This window comes from Myxocyprinus asiaticus, chromosome 38, assembly GCF_019703515.2.
Source record: "Myxocyprinus asiaticus isolate MX2 ecotype Aquarium Trade chromosome 38, UBuf_Myxa_2, whole genome shotgun sequence".
In the NCBI taxonomy this organism is placed as follows: domain Eukaryota; kingdom Metazoa; phylum Chordata; class Actinopteri; order Cypriniformes; family Catostomidae; genus Myxocyprinus; species Myxocyprinus asiaticus.
In genome coordinates, this window is record NC_059381.1 from 39,516,705 (window position 1) to 39,536,261 (window position 19,557).

Genomic DNA, 19,557 nt, shown 5'->3' on the forward strand with positions numbered 1-19,557 from the left:
TTTTATGACCCTGTCTGGTCATAATGATGACTTATTCCCACAGATCAATTCTTTCTCGTGGTGCCTGTGATTTGTAGAGACTCAAGCTGAGTTCAAAATCGCATACTATCATACTACTCTGGCTATTTCTGCCATATGTTTATATGGTAGAAATAGTAGGCTATGAGTAGTGTGCTAGTATGCGATTCCGAATTCAGCCTCACTCAAACTTGACTGATTCAAAAGAACTGATACAATGGAGCGATTCGTTCATTCATTGAGATCTTCGCTTCTACACAATGATGGCATCAACTAAACCACCCTTCATCATAACATTTGGTTTCAAAAACCTTCAATATAATGGCAATAAACAAAATGCTGTATGTAAAACATGTGGGATGAACATCAAAGACGCTAGCACAACTACATCAAACTTCATTAGACATTTGAAAACTCACAGAGAAAGGTAAATCATGCTTTTGTGCTGTGAAAAAAAAGTTTAGCTAATGTTAGCTAGAAAGGTAAACTGTTGTTTTTAGGTTTTTTTACTTTGTTTTTACTAACCCCATCTCCTTTTAATTACAAAAAAGTGAAAACTAATATTTTTTTTAGCACGTAAACCTTAACTCAGCAAAAAAAGAAACATCCCTTTTTCGGGACACTGTATTTTAAAGATAATTTTGTAAAAATCCAAATAACTTTACAGATCTTTATTGTAAAAGGTTTAAACAATGTTTTCCATGCTTGTTCAATGAACCATAAACAATTAATGAACATGCACTTTTGGAACGGTCATTAAGACACTAACAGCTTACAGACGGTAGGCAATTAAGGTCACAGTTATAAAAAACTTAGGACACTAAAAAGACCTTTCTACTGACTCTGAAAAACACCGAAAGAAAGATGCCCAGGGTCCCTGCTCATCTGCATGAACGTGCCTTAGGCATGCTGCATGGAGGCATGAGGACTGCAGATGTGGCCAGGGCAATAAATTGCAATGTCTGTACTGTGAGATGCCTAAGACAGCGCTACAGGGAGACAGGAAGGACAGCTGATCATCCTCGCAGTGGCAAACCACATGTAACAACACCTGCACAGGAACGGTACATCCGAATATCACACGGGACAGGTACAGGATGGCAACAACAACTGCCCGAGTTACACCAGGAACGCACAATCCCTCCATCAGTTCATTGACTGTCCGCAATAGGCTGAGAGAGGCTGGACTGAGGACTTGTAGGCCTGTTGTAAGGCAGGTCCTTACCAGACATCACAAACCCACCTATGCTGGACCAGACAGAACTGGCATAAAGTGCTCTTCACTGATGAGTCGCGGTTTTGTCATCACCAGGGGTGATGGTCGGACTCACGTTTATCGTCGAAGAAATGAGCGTTACACCGAGGCCTGTACTCTGGAGCGGGATCGATTTGGAGGTGGAGGGTCCATCATGTTCTGGGGCGGTGTCTCAAAGCATCATCAGACTGAGCTTGTTGTCATTGCAGGCAATCTCAACGCTATGCATTACAGGGAAGACATCCGCCTCCCTCATGTGGTACCCTTCCTGCAGGCTCATCCTGACATGACCCTCCAGCATGACAATGCCACCAGCCATACTGCTCATTCTGTGCGTGATTTCCTGCAAGACAGGAATGTCAGTGTTCCGCCACGGCCAGCGAAGAGCCTGGATCTCAATCCCATTGAGCACGTTTGGGACCTGTTGGATCGGAGGGTGAGGGCTAGGGCCATTCCCCCCAGAAATGTCTGGGAACTTGCAAGTGCCTTGGTGGAAGAGTGGGGTAACATCTCACAGCAAGAACTGGCAAATCTGGTGCAGTCCATGAGGAGGAGATGCACTGCAGTACTTAATGCAGCTGGTGGCCACACCAGATATTGACTGTTACTGTTAATTTTGACCCCCCCCCCCCCCCCTTGTGTTCAGAGACACATTATTCCATTTCTGTTAGTCTGTGAAACTTGTCTAGTTGTCATAAAACATCGATAGTCCCTCAAATATCTCATTGAGGCTTCTGTTATTTCTCACTCACAAAGATTAGAAAGTAAAATTTGTAGTAAAACATGTATATGCCATTGTCATGCATATGGGGTTTATATATATATATATATATATGTGTGTGAGAACACTATCAAATTTGATCTTTCTGAAATGTAACCAGCCTTCTGCATAAAACTGTCTTTGGAAACAGAAAAACATTTGCTCACTGTTGAAGAAAACAGTACTGTGTATTTTAATTGAAAGATTTTAGTAGTATGCATAGTACATTTCGCCTTGTATGACAAGGAGGAATTTCTTGAATTACCTGAAAATTCTCTTAATGTTCTGTTTCGTGATATTTTGGCAAATATTTGAATCAAAATTTTATGAAAATTTTAAATTAATTCTTTGTTCATTGTTTACTATATTCCTGCTCATAAAATATATTTGTTTATCTTATTAGAAAATAGAGCTCTGAATTTTCGTTTAAATTGATTAATTTAGCACTTGGGTTAGGACTATGCCCTGCAACTGCATTTTGCATTGTTGATCTGATTTCTTGTTATTTAGGGAGAACATTTGGATATTTTTATTATTGTTTATTGTATAATAATTAAATTAATGATTTAAGTAAAACCTTGCGTGCTTCATTATACAATTTTGAATAAATGAACAAGACATTCTCTAGAAGTAATTAGTTTTAATATTTCAAAATTGAGTTAGCCTCATACATGGTTAATTAAACTGGAGAGCAGCTGGAGTTAAAGAACTATTGTCAAAAACAAACAAAAAAAAAACAACAACTAAGACTTGAGTTAGACTTGTGACCAAAGACTTGAGACTTGACTTGAACTCCACCTCAAAGACTTGAGACTTGGCTTGGACTTGGACCTCAGGGACTTGTGAACATGCCTGTCAGATAGGCATCCTGAGGGTGTGCAATTACTCAGTTTGTTGCAACTCTCTGCAGTGATTAACATTAATGCTGAAGCTGTTCGTTTAACTCTGTTTCGCAGCTGTAGTGTAGTAGTGATCATGGAGTGAGATGCCGATGACTTCGGTGAAACCTGCTCACTGACAGACACTGCAGACTTTCTGAAGGACAACTGAGCTGGCTCATAACACATAAAAGTCACTCAGTAAGGTTTTGCTTATTCAAAAAAAAAAAAAAGATTACAGATAAAGACATGAAAAGCACTTTTAGAAATATGTTTAAAATGATGTACACTCACATTAGATGAAGACTCCAGTCATGTCAATAGTTAAATAAAACTACCCCCACCACCTTATGGGCGCTGCCATATTGACATCACATGACAAAATGCAATTGACTGAGAAACTACTACTACTACTAATAATAATGACATGTTTACTACATATAGTACTTTCAGCCAATAATCAAACATGTGAACAAATCAAGCAAACCAAACAATATGACAACAAACACAACAAACATACTACAGAATACAGTGTAGTCCAGAGTAATGGTATTGATCAGCAGGATTGTGATCCACCCTACAGTCAAAACAGAATAAGTGCAAGTGCAAAGATAAAATGTCCAAAGAAGAGGTCCCTACTAGAGTGATGAAATGAACCACTACAACCTGCTGCTCTCAAAAAACAGATCACGGATAAACGGTGCGTCATCAAGCACTGAGCGCAAAAAAACATGATATGGTCGCATCCCCACTCCACAAAACAGCACTACTCACAGGATTCCAATATAGTTTGATGTTAGCATGTTGCTTAACTTAAATACTCTAATATGTGTAAAAAACAGTACACTGAGAAAAGTTGTGCATTTTATAGATAATTTTCAATATTAAATGAAATATAAATGTATTTAAATTGAACTTCAAGGGATTTTCACAGAGCTTGACACAATGCATTCTAGGATTGCCTTCATGGCTAAGGGTACATGCAGAGCTGCCTTAGAGTTTGGCAACAAGGTGAGAAACCACAGCTAAACAAGATTTCGATTTCTGATGATAAATAATTACATACTCCTGTTAATTGAGCAGCTGCTGAATATTTGATAATTATCCAGAATACAGGGCTCAGTTGGAATCCAATTGCATTGATTTTTAACAATTAATCAGTATGTTAGGGGAAAAAAGCTCTTGCCAAAACAAATTATGAATGTTAATGTTCATTACCACGACACATGCTCAGTATTTAGAGGCACGCTTTCTATTTCCAATTACTAAACATTCTTGCATTTTCTGCACTTCATATCATGTTGTAATGAGAAATAACACAATGATTTTGGTCTCAGGAGCCATGCTGATTTCAAACACAGCAAATCATGTGTAGAAAAAAAAATGGGGTTGAATTTAAAAAAATGCAGACCGTTGGTTGGAATGGTTGTGCTTAATGAGGTGTGTCATGCTTGCGTTCAGCTCACGTGCGCTCCTGACAGCATGGGGTCCACACGCTCATTACAATACTCTAATTGCATGTTAATGAAGTGTTTGATGAATGTTGCAACGCTGACCTGTCAACATCAATGCACAGGTCAACAAGAATGTGTGCACCAGTAAATAGCTCTGCATTACACTCTACCTTTGCCATAATAAGCAGTTGTAGCAATAAGCAGTCATGTCATTAATATTTGCGTGAACATTGTTTTGATGCATCACTTGCGTTGGAGAAGACTTTACAAAGTTTCAGAAATGAAAATGAACTCTCTGATACTAAAATGCAAAAAATGCAATTAAACCCTTAGCAGTGATGGCCACGTTTGCACCTTTGCCTGATCTGCATAATATTTTCTGTGAATCGTGCGCTAAACCAGCACAGACAGCATGTGCAAAAAACAATGCTTTTACCAGGCGCAATGAATTCTTATTGAAACTGCCCCTCACTTTCTAATTCATGTATTTATACACCAGAGACTGTTTGAAATTATCAGATATGCACTGCTTTGTAGTAAAGGATTATATGTAATCCAGATTATATCATTGGATTTTGGATTATTACATAATTGTAATTTGATTACATTTTATAATGTGTCTAATCAGATTACAGTTTCTTTTTATGAATCACATGATTACATTAACAGTCAGCACACAGCAATAACTAGTGCAGAGTTTACTGATTATTAGGGGTGTAAATACTGGCTCTGCCAACAATTTTATTTAATTAGATTACGAATTTTATCTAACAATTAAGATGCATCGTTAAATCTGAAATATAGTCTCGATTCGATATGATTATTTTGGAACAATTTATTTATTTATTTATTTATTTTTTATATTAACAATTTTTATTGATTCCATTCAACAAATTACATAAACATCACAGAAAATGCGGAATCAAATTATACAATTAAACCCTTCCTCCTGAACACCCCCACCTGACACAAACATTCACCCCAGTGGTCATAAATTATATATATATATATATATATATATATATATATATATAAAGAAAACATGCACACACAATAAATAAATAAATAAAAGCATATTTTCAAAAAAAAAAAACAATCAAATTGCACACACATATTTAAACCTAAAGATCCCTCTCCACTACCCCTCCTCGAAAGCCTTCCAAAAACGCCAAATATCTGCCCCATTTCCTATCAAATAACCCCAGATTTCCGAGCCTTCTATAGATCCCTTCCTCAAAGGCCGCAACCCTCCCCATCTCACAATTCATTTATTTGATAATATTTTTTTTTTATTTTTTTTTTATATAGTTTATTAAATTACATTAATTAAGAGAGCACATACATGCATCTTGCATACATGCGACTTCTTGTGCACTACTGTCACATATGCATAAAAGACCAGGGAGGTCTTTATATGTTTGGCTGCAAATATAATCAGAAAAATAATAGTAATGTGACATAAATGTTCTCATTGTCTTCTAAGTTGGGTAACATAGTGTTAGTTTTTTTATGACCCTTTAAGCACCTTTATTTTACTCAGAATCTGACAACTAGCAAGTTTCTGTTTGATTTTATGTTTACTAACGAATGGATTGTTAATAGGAACTTAACCCTATAATGCCGTGTGTATCAAATATGATACACAACGTTTGATGGCTCCTGTTTCACTCTCTCTTCAATTTAACGAGCCAAACAACCTTTATGTAAGTTTTACATGTTTAGGGTACCATCTAGTGGCTATTTGTGAAAAAAATGGTTTTAATGTTTATATTGATCTATTTAAATTCGTGGCGGACTTGCACGGAAAGTGACTGTTATGTTTTTATAAATTACAGCTTATTTTAATAAATTAAAAGTGACAGTAATGATTATATTGTTACTGATATTTTTAAATGAGTATTTGCTGAATATAAGCAACTTGTGTTTGGTAAAATGTTTGAACATTATTTTATTTAAAAAGCCCTTTGAAATCCATGTATCAAATATGATACACTAGGTTTTTGAGGCATATCTTTCAATCACCATTACATTACATTCATGCCCACCACAAAAAAAAAAAAAAAAAAAAATCACAGAGCTTTGCAAATTCTGACATCTACATTTTATTAGATTTCTGTTAATTTTTATATACTGTATGCAGCCTGCTCTGTCATTATAAAGATCTCATTATTTTACATTACAAGCGATTATGATGTCATCTTACCATAAGTTTCTGAGACCCAGTGAAAACGTTTTACAATATCCTCTTTTTAAATGTCAATATAGTGTTTGGTGCATAAAATACATATGATAAAAATTATTTACTGAATATAGAATATTTGATTCGTGTTTTATTTGATGTGCTGAATTGAACTGTGATACATTTCAATCCATATTTATAGACCAGGGAGAGGAAGTTGTCATGGCCAAACTCTCAAACATTTGGTATCTCTGAAAAGCCCAGCGAGTCCTCCAATAATACCCCAAGATTTACCACTGTAGCATGTATAGGCAAAGAAAAACTTAAATAACAAATTTTATTAAAAAAATAAATAAAAATAAAATGAATTGCTGGGCCTCAGGAGGATAATGACCTTTAAAGCCTAATGTATCAAATAAGATACATAAAAAAATACATTAAAAAAATTATTTAAAAAAGTGAATTTAAATTTTTATTTATTACATTTCTCTTTATAGTTTGTCTAATGGTACTAAAACAGTTTAATGTAATTATTTAATTATTTCATATCTCAGGCTTTACAGGGTTTTTATAATTAAATGATTAGATTTTAATCAAAATATGCATTGAGTAATCTAAAAGTAATCAGATTAGATTACCTCAAAAGTGTAATCTTATAAATTACATTACTGATTAAAATTTAAGTCAAGTAATTTGTAATCAGTGATTGCAATTGTTATTTGCAAGATGTGATTTTGGGAAATAGGAAAAGATTGGGTTTCACTCTGGGTTTGGGTTTGACACTGCCCCACACTGCTCATTCCCAATTTAAATATAGGTTCAACTACACTTGGGTTTAATCGACTGCATTACTGAATTTTAAAAATCAGTAGCATTTGACACCCATTAACGGCTGTATAGTAATTATGATTTTTTTTAAATATATAGTGTGCAAATGATCAGGAATTCAAGAATTAATTGTGCCTGCAATTGTACCTGCAATTTTCATGGTTCAGTTGTGGAGGATGCAGCACAATACTACAGTATAATCTATCATACTTTACTAAGAATACATTACTCCATCATTGTAATCAAGTCACTTGAACTGGCTCTTTAAAGTACTGAAAGTGTGCTTGACTACACCAAATGCCTGGTTATTACACTCTTCTCCATTATTTGATGGACACAAATTTTAGTTAAACCTTCATGAAGTGACATGCAAGAGGATAAAGTCCCAGAAACACACATCAGTGATTCCATGCCAATGATGAAATGATGGAGAAAGGACCTCTTACAAAACAAAGCCAGTTGGGACTTGTGACAAAAATAAAGTACTTTAGTCCTTTGTAAGTTGGAATTTTACCACAGAAGCACGTCAAATCTTAACTACTGTATCTCCTACAAGCCAAACAATATGGTAGATGAGGGACCGCAGCGCAGCTTGTTGGAGTTCTCCCATGGAGGGTCTGTCAATGCTCCACTCAAAGTTCATGTAATTTCAACTTTTTAACCCATTGCCACTGAGTTTTCAAAGTAATAGCTAATGATTACTGGACTAAAGATCAATTCGGATGAAGTATCATTACGTGGGCAGTGTCAGCGCTAAAAGCAGAACAAAACGGTTGTTTTTTAAATGAAAAACTTCTGTACTACTCTTAATATTTGTATTATACATAGATATGACAGAAGCAGTAAGAGTAGTATGGGTAGCATGCCATTCCGGACACAGCCACTATCTGCAGCACTTTTCATGTGGAGTTCAAAACGGTGCTTGATGGCCTGACGCGATTCATGTGAATTCCATATCCAAAGTTGATAGTCACAGCCTGCCGGCTGATTCATATTGTGGAGGATGATGATTTAAGAGATTTTATGCATATTGCAATGACATAAATAGACCTATGGGGTCTAGTTCATTCAGTTAGTGAACCTCCCACTTAGACTTTTGGAAACGTTTAATGTTACTTGCATTGGTGCTATTCTGGTACCATTTTATCTTTATACTGTGAAAGCCTTTGTTTGGAAAATGTTAATAAAGCATTATTGTTAAATTTGTTTCTTTTTTTTCTTTTCTTTTCTTTCCTAAGATGGAAATAAATGCAATTTGACAGGAAAAGAAGTATATAAAGAGTCAAATTTCAGCACTTTCAAAATCAGCGATTAATCGCAATTAACTATTAAAAAAAAAAAAAAAAAAGTATGTGAGTAATCATCATTAAAAAAAAAAAAAAATTAATCTTACAATTTTTTGATTGAACATAAAATATCAATGTATTGGCAGCATCTAAAACATAAGTTTGAACAGCTTTTTAGTTTGTACAACTGTTTACGAATTCTTTGTGGTCCAAAGAATCAGAAGGTTTGGAACAATTGTGAAGCACAAATAAGCAAATGTGTAAAACATGCATTAATATGACAATGTAACATCAACAGTGTTTTACTTAATTTCACACTTGTTTAGTTTAAAATGAATTAATCCATACAAAAGTGGAAATGATTATACTTTTATTAGTCCCATCTTTATGTAATTTATACATAAATATGCCATTAAAATGTTCTTTCTCTTACAAAGTTTCTCATTCTTTCACTGATAAATGAAAGTTTCAACACGTTCATACTCCCAACATGTCAAATACCACCGCTTGTGCAAAAGCCACATGCGTCACTGTTTAGATGTCAAAAGCAGCCCTAAGCTGCCAGCCGGTAAGGCCCAGAGAACACAGCCCAAAATGCCACTTGTGCGTTAACATGGACACAGAAGCCGTGTTCTCCAACATAAACCGAGTATGTTAAAGCGCTTTCTCTTAATAGTCTTTAATCCCTTAAATGGCTGCATTTGCATGATGTTTCAGTACGCTGCTTTCTGCGAAACCCCAGAATAAGTTGTTTTCTTAAAAACATGCAAATGTTATAAAAGTCTTGACAGAATCAAAGATATATATGAAATAAAATATATAGTGAACTGAAATGATGTCCACACAGCAAACTAACAAGGAACTATGCTTCTAACCACATGTGGAGAACTGTAGTTCCAACCACACAACTTTGAGATGCTGTTTGCAAATATTTGTTGGAACTACGGTTTTGGGAAACACCAAATCGTTGAACTATATTGGTAACGATGGAACTTGCAACAATAGTTGGCTAACGATGCTTTTGGGAAATGCACCCCTGGTAATTTCAGTTCCGACCAGTCGTCAGAGGATTAGTAAAGATTTGTACATCTCTAAAGCTGTATATGCATAAAAGCGTTTATGTTTTAGATGCTGAGAATTTGTTAATATTGTACATATCAGAGTCTATTCAAATGTACAAAAATGTACATGTAAACTTTACAAACACATATCTACCATTTTAAATGAGATCACCCTGGATACACACAATAGCTAGGTGAACTAGGTGTTTTACGCTATATTGTGAATTGCAGCAAATCTGGAACAGTGTGCTAAATTAACATTACATTTTATAACATAACATTTTATACTGTCATATCTTTATTTACAAATATTTTAAACATGTTTTTCTAACACATCAATACACACAGCATTATGTTTGGAGAAGTAAAGATGGTGAAAGTTGGCTTGGAGGCTCTGGACACATTCACCACATTGAGCAACAATGAATTTGAAACTATATAGGGATCTTTTAAAGCAGAATGTCAAGGCTGTATGTGATCTAAAAGGCTGGGCCTCCCAACACAACAATGACTGTACACAAGAGTAAATGACAAGAGTAGATTAAGGGGTTTGAACAGAAGAAGCTCTGACTTTTAGAAATGCCAGTTAAGAGTCCTGACCTCAGTTCAACTGAAATAGTGTTATTTGATCTGAAGTAGCTTTTTTGAAATAGAATGTGCTAAAATACCTTTTCACTGCTGTGCAGGTCTGATTAACAACTGCAGAAAGCTTTTAGCTGAGGTTATTACCTTTATAGAGGGTTCATCTAGGTAGTTACCAAAACAGTTCTGACTCAAACTTTTCGTTGGATGAGCCACATTCAAAGCTGTTGTAAACACACATTCTATTGTATAATAATGTACAAAGTTGCTATGTTGCATGATAATAACTGTAAACAAACTATAGGTAGGCTGATGAACTATATTACACGGTGGAAAAATTGTTTACTATGAACATTAATATTCATTTATTTAAACATTAACAAATATTTATTTATTGTTTTTTATCTAATGGCTCTTGCTGCCATTTTATTAAAGCAGAATGCTACTTGAGCTGTGCATTACAGTGATTTTACCACGGTTAAAAGGTACACGGCTTCATGTCTTGTATTCAGAGAACCCCCCTAGCCTGTAGTAAAATCACTTTATGTTCCCTTTGTTAAAGGTCTATAAAGGGGTTCATTGATGACTAATAAGTCACTTACAAATGCATTATTAATCACTGATATGCAGTTATAATAACAAGAATAACAGGGTGACTTTCATGCAATTTTTGCCAAATAGTGAGCATTTTTACTATGTTATAAAAGTTTAATAAATTCACATATTCATACTTACAGTCATTGACCACTTTATTAGGTACACCTGTACACCTACTTATTCATGCAATTATCTAATCAGACAATCATGTGGAAGCAGTGAAATGCATAAGATCATGCAGATACAGGTCAGGAACTTAAGGTAATGTTCACATCAACCATAAGAATGGGGGAAAATGTTACATTTTGGGGCAAGATTTTTGGTGCCAGACAGGCAAGTTTGAGTATTTCTTTAACTGTTGATCTCCTGGGATTTTCACGCACAGCAGTCTGTAGAGTTTACCTATAATGGTGCAAAAACAAAAAACATCCAGTGAGCAGCAGTTCTGTGGATGGAAATGCCTTGTTGATGAGAGATGGTCAACAGAGAATGGCTAGACTGATCGAGCTGACAGAAAGGCTACGGTAACTCAGATAACCACTCTGTAGGTGCAGAGTCTCAGAATGCACAACATGTCAAACCTTGAGGCAAATGGGCTACAATAGTCTGTCAGCCAAGAACAGAAAGCTAAGGCTACAGGGGGCACAGGCACACTAAAACTGGACAGTTAAAGACTGGAAAAACATAGCCTGGTTTGATGAATCTTGATTTCTGCTGAGGTATACAGATGGTAGGCTCAGTCTGGCCACTCTCCGTTGACCTCACTCATCAACAAGGCATTTTCGTCTGCAGAACTTCTGCTCAATGGATGTTTTTGATTTTGGCACCATTCTGAGTAAACTCTAGAGACTGTTGTGTGACATTAAAAAATGTACATTGATTTGAAAAGTTGATTGGCAAATTCTGAATTACATTTCATTGGAAAGTTCCAGCCGGTGCAGCTCCAGTTATTAAAAATTGAATCAGTGCTTTTTAATATATGCAACATAATATTGGCCATGGAAGAGGTGAAGTATTATCTGTCATATAATCTTTATTTAATAAAGAAAGTAATTAGGTTTTGTCATTGGGTTTCAACAGCATCTCTGCCCTTGAAACAGGATGCCCCCTTCATACTAAAACTAGAATGTAGTTGTAGTTTTTTATGTACCCTGATAATCCATCTTGCTGGATTAGTGACGACCTCCTAAACAAACAAAATGCTGTTTCGTTTCCTCAATGGAGCTCAACCCTTTTCAGAGTGTGCCCTATAAAGCTGCAGGTTTATAAGAGTTTAAGAGCGAGTGTTAGTGTCCTTAAATCATTTACCCTCATATAACTACAAAACTGTTTAATGTTTTAATCCCACTAAAGTTTGCCCAAAACGCCCGATGAGCAGATGTGTTTTCACAAAAGCACAACTGGCTTCATTAATCAGGCTAATGTTGGCTATATTATTAACCCTTACCATTTATCAGCCTGAGAGAAGATGACAGCGAGGAACAAACCCCTGTGCCTTCCCACTCATGGGATACCAGTAATGCATTGTCTGCTCATCCAATGACTTCATGCTGTTTAATTCTCCATCCTTTTCTTTTGATCAATTAGGACTTTGGCGATGACGGCTCGCTCTACATTACGAAGGTGACTACAATTCACATGGGCAACTACAGCTGTCATGCATATGGATATGAGGAGCTGTACCAGACACACATGCTCCAGGTGAATGGTTAGTAATAGAATCTTTCATATCTCACAATTTGCTTTGTTGAAGTTTGTTGTAATTACTATAAGCAGTCGTGGAAGTAAAAATCCCATTCATTTTTACCATAGAGAAACTGATTTTTAGAAATAAAGTATAAACCTTTCAAGTAAGACTTAGCATGAGCTCTAAATGTGATTTTAATTAGAGGTTGACGATACACTAACTAAGGTCATGGAAAAGGCAGATAACCGGTTAATTGGCCAATAGTTTTTAAAATAGTGTATAGAATGTAAAAAATATTCTTAGTTTTTCCTTACTACAGTATGATGGGCAAAGACATAGACGTTACAAGAGTCCAAAATGAATAAAATCCTGATGCATTATTGTTAATTATAACTTATAATTGTTTATCTAAAATCCCAATAAGAAAAAAATTAAGATTTGATTCATAATGCAGGACTTTAAACTATAAACAAGCCTCAAACACACTGGGCTCTCTTGATTCTGTTACAATGCTCTATCGTTAAGATGTAACTTAAGAGCATTGAATGTAGAACATTACATTATCTAATCAAAATAACAAAATACTGTATGCATTAAACTGAGGATGAAAATATAGATGAATATTGCCAATGATGACAGATTTAGATACAGCAAATCCCTACAAGGTGTCAGTGAATTTTTTTTATTTCACATCTAGAGCCTGCAGTTATACTGTACTATAAAATCAAGCTGTTCAAACTGTACAATCCTCCAGTGCCAGCCACAGAGGAACACAGAGGAATAATAAAATAAAACTATCTGCATTGATTTTTGCTGATAACCGATTGTGTCACGTGCCATGTGGGACAACAGACATCCCTGTTGCGCTTCCTATCATTCTTTTACCACAGAGTTTCACCGAGTGAAGATCAGGAGGTGGCGAGGGTCTTATGTGGACTGTCTCAAGCAGATCAACGAGTCTCAGATCATGCGACTGAATTTCGCACCCTAGCTGCTTCTTGTGAGTGGAATGACCATGCTATGTGGGATCGATTTCTGTATGGTCTTTCCGATGACATTCTGGACGAGATTTACTCTTTTGATTTGCCTCCATGCTTCGATGACTTGGTGGACTTGGTTGTCCGAGTCGATCGGCGCCTGGCCCTGTGCCGTCACCATCGTCAACGCTGCTTTCCACCTACCCTGGCGGCTGATCCTCCTACCCGTTCTGCCTCTTCAGCCAACTCACCAGTATCATGGCCCGACACTGAGCCGATGCAAGTCTCTTGAAATCAAATCTCATGCAGGGAGAAACAACAATGTCTTACGAATGGACTGTGTTTATACTGTGCTCGTTCTGATCATCTCTCTGCTTCCTGTCCGGTAAAAGACATCACTCGTTGGTAGGAAAGGGGTTATTGGCGAGTGCAACACCTTTGGACAAAACCCCTGGACTTCTGACACTTCTCCCGACCTGGCTGCAGTATGGATCTGCCTGTCACATGGTTTCTGCCTTGGCTGATTCCAGAGCTGAAGGGAACTTTATGGATTTCGAATTGGCTCCTAAGTGGCGACTTCCTATGGTCCAGTTGGATAAACCCATAACCGCCCACACCCTAAGTGGCATGCTGCTGTCCGTCATCACTCAATCCACAAATCCGGACACCTTCGTTGACACGCATTCTTGGTTGGTAACGCACAACCCACACATAGACTGGTCAACCAACATTGTTCTTGCTTGGAGTCCTTATAGTTTGTCCCCTGTCTTAACTCTGCTGTTTCCCCTGTCCAGTCTTGTGTTTTGTTGCAGGATGAACCAGCTGGCTTATCCGGAGTACCATTGACATACATGACTTGAGGGCGGTGTTCAGCCAGTCCCGCGCCGTGACCCTTCCTCCTCATTGCTCGAATGACTGTTCAATTGAACGGCTTCCAGGCACTTTGCCGCATCGGCGACGGCTGTAGTCACTCTTGGCTCCTGAGAGGGAGGCCATGAACAGGTATATCAATGATTCTCTGGCAGCCGGTCTCATCCGTCCTTTCTCTTTGCCAGCAGAGGCAGGTTTCTTCATGGAGAAGGATGACTCACTTAGACCCTGTATAGATTATCGGGGGCTGAATGACATCAAGGCGAAGAATCGCTATCCTTTGCCGTTGATGTCCTCAGCCTTCGAACTCTTGCAGGGAGCGTCCGTCTTCACGAAGTTGGACTTGTGCAATGCTTATCACCTTGTCCAGATTAGGAAGGGGGATGAGTGGAAGACGGCTTTTAACACCCATAGGGGGCACTTTGAATACTTGGTTATGCCCTTCGGATTGGTCAGCGCCCCTGCCGTCTTCCAGGGGCTTGTGAAATGCGTGCTTAGAGACATGGTCAATCATTTTGTGTTTGTCTCTCTTGATGATATTCTGATCTTCAGGACCATGTGCAGCACATCAGGCAGGTGCTTCAGCAACTGCTAGAGAATTGGCTGTTTGTCAAGGCGGAGAAGTGCGCTTTTCATGCACAGTTGGTTCCGTTCCTGGAGTTCATCATTTCATCCAAGGGAGTGTGCATGGACCCGACTAAGGTTAGAGCCATCTCTGATTGGCCAACCCCAGATTCTCACAAGGCATTGTAGCGGTATCTGGGGTTCGCTAATTTTCATCAGAGATTTATAAGGAACTACAGTCAGCTCACCACACCTCTGAATGACCTCACCTCCATACGCACTGACTATTATTAGTCCCTACGAGCTGAGGATGCATTTTCTAAATTAAAGGAACAATTTTCTACTGCATCCATCCTCGTTACTCCCGATCCTGCAAGTCAGTTCATGGTGTCAGAGCGTTCTTGTCGCAGCGCTCTCCCTCAGACGGAAAGATGCTTCCGTGTGCTTTTTTCGCACTGCTTAACACCAGCTGAATGGAATTACGATGTCGGAAACCGAGAATTATTGGCTGTCCGGTTGGTCTTGGGCGAGTGGCGTCATTGTTTAGAGGGTTCGGGGGTACCTTTTGTGGTCTGGACAGATCATAAGAACCTAGAGTATATTTGCAACAGCAAATGCCTCAACTCTAGACAGGCTTGCTAGGTCCTATTTTTCATGTGATTCAACTTCGTTCTGTTTTATCGCCCAGGCACTAAAAACGTCAAGCCCGACTCCCTTTCTCGAAGTTTTAAGGTCGAGACCTACACTGCCCCAACGGACGCTATTCTATCTGCCACTCGTGTGGTAGGCATGGTATCCTGGGAGGTGGAGGCTAAAGTCCGTGTGGCGCGACGAAACACCGCATCCCTCACCACGTGCCCAGCGGGCCGGTTATTTGTTCCGCAATCTGCCTGGACGTACGTCCTACAGTGGGATCATTCATCCAACATTGCTTGTCATCCAGGGGCGACTCGCACCCAGACACTCATTAGACAGCGATTCTGGTGGCTATCATTAGTGCAGGACGTACGTCGATTTGTAGCTGCTTGCCCCATTTGTGTGAATAATAAGACGTCTTGTTCCGGCCCCCAGCCGGGATTCTCCAACCGCTGCCTGTCCCTTCGAGACCCTGGTCGCACATAGCCATGGATTTTGTAACTGGTTTTCCCCCCTCCCATGACAACACAGTCGTTTTGATTGTAGTGGACCGGTTCTCGAGGGCGGCTCATTTAATTTCCCTCCTCAAATTACCTTTAGCAAGGGAAACAGCGGCAGCAGTCATTAACCACATTTTCTGCATTCATGGCCTCTCTGTCGATGTGGTTTCTGACAGAGATCCCCAATTTCTGTCACATTTTTGGGCAGAATTCTGTCAACAGCTGGGGGCTATGGTGAGTTTTCCTCTGGGTTTCATCCCCAGACAAATGGGCAAGCTGAGCGGGCGAATCAGGAGATGGAAAAGGCCCTGCGCTGTGTGGCCTCCCATAATCCGTCTTCTTGGAGTGATAATTTAGTCTGGGTCTAGTATGCCCACAAGTCCTTGCAGTCGTCGTCTACCGGGTTACCACCCTTCCAGTGCAGCCTCGGTTATCAGCCCCCTCTGTTCCCCGAACAAGAACCTAATGTACAGGTTCCGTCCGCCCATGCCTTTATCCAGAGGTGCCGACGCACCTGGAAAGCCACAAGAGAAGCCCTCATCCGGACTGGCGCTCATGTTAAGAGATCAGCAGACCGGCACCGGGCTAAGGCCCCAGCTTACATGTGCAGGCAGAAGGTTTGGCTGTCCTCTAAGGACATCCTGCTCCGACTCCCCTCCCGTAAGCTGGGTCCCAAGTTTATCGGGCTGTTTCCCATCACCAAGGTCATTAGTCCGGTGTCGGTCCGTCTCAAACTACCTCCTTACCTTAAGCGTATTAACTCCGTTTTCAACGTCTCCAAAATCAAACCTGTTTTACGTTCTGAATTACACCCCACTATACCTGTCCCACCTCCTCTGTGTCTTGTTGAAGTACACGGTCAGGAGACTGATCTATTTCAGGTGGAGGGGCAGAGGGTTCCAATACCTTGTTGACATCCTGGTCCGCACCATCATAGATCAGTTTCACTTCTGGCAAAGTAATTCTGTAAAACTGGGGGGGGTACTGTCATGACTCTGGTGAGATCACTGGTTTATTTTGTTTGTTTTGTCATTTTCTCTCCCTCATGTCTCGCAGGCACGGCCGACATGCATGATCGGCATTTCCATGGGAACATTGATTGTCCCTGGGTGAACACTGATCATGCCACTTATTAGCATGCCGAGCAACACCTGCTCTCCTCTTATTCACTCCCTTCTTAAGCCCGTCATGTTCTCAGTGTCCTTGCTGGATTGTTGTTTGATGTGGAGTACTAACCTCACTCTCTCTGCCTAGTTGGTCCTGTCTCGTGTATCTGTTGGTTGACCGTGTGTCGGATGTGTGGTTGCCTTCCAGTTTTGTTGTGTGTCAGCTGGTCTTCCATGGAGGATACCTCGTCTATGCCCACATGTCGGGAGTTAGATCGCCCATCTCTGCTGGCCGTTGTTCTGCACCTCACTAAGCTTCAATGGAGGATTCTACGAATCTGTTCCTGACTTCCACAATGCACACACTCATCCTACGAACACACTCTTCATGGATTGCTCCTTGCGTGGCCATGGTGTGCACGCTATCGGAGATCGCTTCCCGCTGCTGCAGCTGGTGCCGAGATCTTCGACATTCCACAACCCAGTGACTGACCATATTTGTTGTTAATAAATCCTTTGAACTGCTCCTCTACTCTTGGGTCTGCTTGTCTCACTATCGCTTGTTACAGATTGTTCCAAAAAGCAACTATCGGCACCAATTAATCGGTTAAACTGCTATATCAGTGTACCTCTAAATTCAATTTCAACATAAATGAAAATAGCTCAAAGAAGATTTTTAGTATTGAAACTGTGCTGATGGCCTGTCTCATGAAAAGGTAAAAGGCAGTGGCTAACTGTGATCAAAAGTGACACATAATTATCACTGAAGTCATGTTAAACAGATGTTTTGATAGATTTACATTTGGGATGGTTGTGACATCATGAAAAACCAAGAGTAAAAAGCTTTTATCTGTGCCCTATCATGAATCAACCAAAAATGGTCCCACTTTTAGTTAGTTAACCATACTGTATATTAGCTCACTACAGAACAAAAGCCATGTGTTTAATTTCGATGCCTATGAAATTGTTTTGCTATAAGAAATAATTTTCTAAGGTGTCTCTCTTTATGAAAGGGTATAAAAAAAAATCCCTGCGGTGTTGGGTATAACAACAACATTGTTTAGAAACAAAGATAATACAGTTTAATTTGCTGTGTAATTTATGTGAGAGAAAGAAAAAGATTTGAAGGTTTTTCAATTAACAGGGACAATGAATGTGATGGTTAGAGAGCTTGTTTTGTCAGTAAAAACAAGCTCCCCCCCCCCCCATTTCAGCTCTTTCATTAAATGATAGTTTATTTGCAGTTTCTACCTTACAAAAACAAGTAAATCCACAACAATGCAGTTATTCTGGAATTAAATCACTTTCTAAATACATTCTCATAATTCCCTTTATTTGTGTCAGTGTTTTTTAATGTCTCTCTCTTTCTGTGTGTGTGTGTGTGTGTGTAGTCCCTCCAGTAATCCTGGTCTATCCAGAGACTCAGGCGCAGGAGCCTGGAATAGCTGCCAGTTTGCACTGCCATGCAGATGGTATTCCAAACCCTAAACTCTCCTGGCTTAAGAACGGCCTGGACCTGCAGCCACGTGGATCTAAACAGCTCTCACTTCTCGGTATGAATAAAGTCCTCATCCTTTCATCACAGGAATCACATAGCTGAATAAACAGACAGACAGACAGACAGACAGACAGACAGACAGGCAGACTGACTGACTGACTGATATTCTAACCTTCAGACTACTTTGAACATCTCATTCATACACTCCTCTGCAGCAGCAGTGAATCCGTTTTGCAATTTGTGTCGTTATTCAAGTCTTTAGTGTTTTGGGAGTGCATTTCCTACTCCTTGTAAGGATGAAGATAAAAAAAACTGTTTATGAAATGGCAATAAGCCTACTGCGGCCAACCAAATTAGCTTTTTTTTTCAGAGACTTTCATTTGCAGCAGGAGTATTGTTTAGAGAGTACCCTCATATTACAAAACACTTTATTGCTTGAGTGCAGGCCATTACTCCCTGTAATAGACTCTTATTTGTACTGCTTAATTTCTGTATGAAAAGAAAAGTCTTTCTTTCTGTGGAATTTTTTTCCCCCCAGGCGCATTTCCATGATGTTTTTCAGCATTTCTAGTTAATTATTTCTCTTAGGGATGCTGGATATAGACTAACCCAAAATGTTCAGTGGAAATTGAGATGGCAGTGTTTCAGAATGAACATTTGTGTTTCTATGGACACGCACACACGCACACACACACACATATATACAGTACTGTGCAAAAGTTTTAGGCACTTGTGAAAAATGTTGCATAGTGAGGATGTCTTCAAAAACTAATGACATAAATAGTTTTTATTTATTACTTAATGTCATACAAAGTCAGTAA

General features: G+C 38.8%; 1 protein-coding gene across 1 annotated transcript in view; it reads left to right on the forward strand.

The window, feature by feature from the left end:
* LOC127429129 (follistatin-related protein 4-like) overlaps positions 1 to 19,557 on the forward strand; it is a 503,881-nt gene that overhangs the window by 446,168 nt on the left and 38,156 nt on the right. Inside the window, exons 8-9 of the mRNA XM_051677965.1 lie at positions 12,486 to 12,606; positions 18,630 to 18,791. Coding sequence (XP_051533925.1) covers positions 12,486 to 12,606; positions 18,630 to 18,791 — 283 coding nt within the window. The remainder of the gene's footprint in view (positions 1 to 12,485; positions 12,607 to 18,629; positions 18,792 to 19,557) is intronic.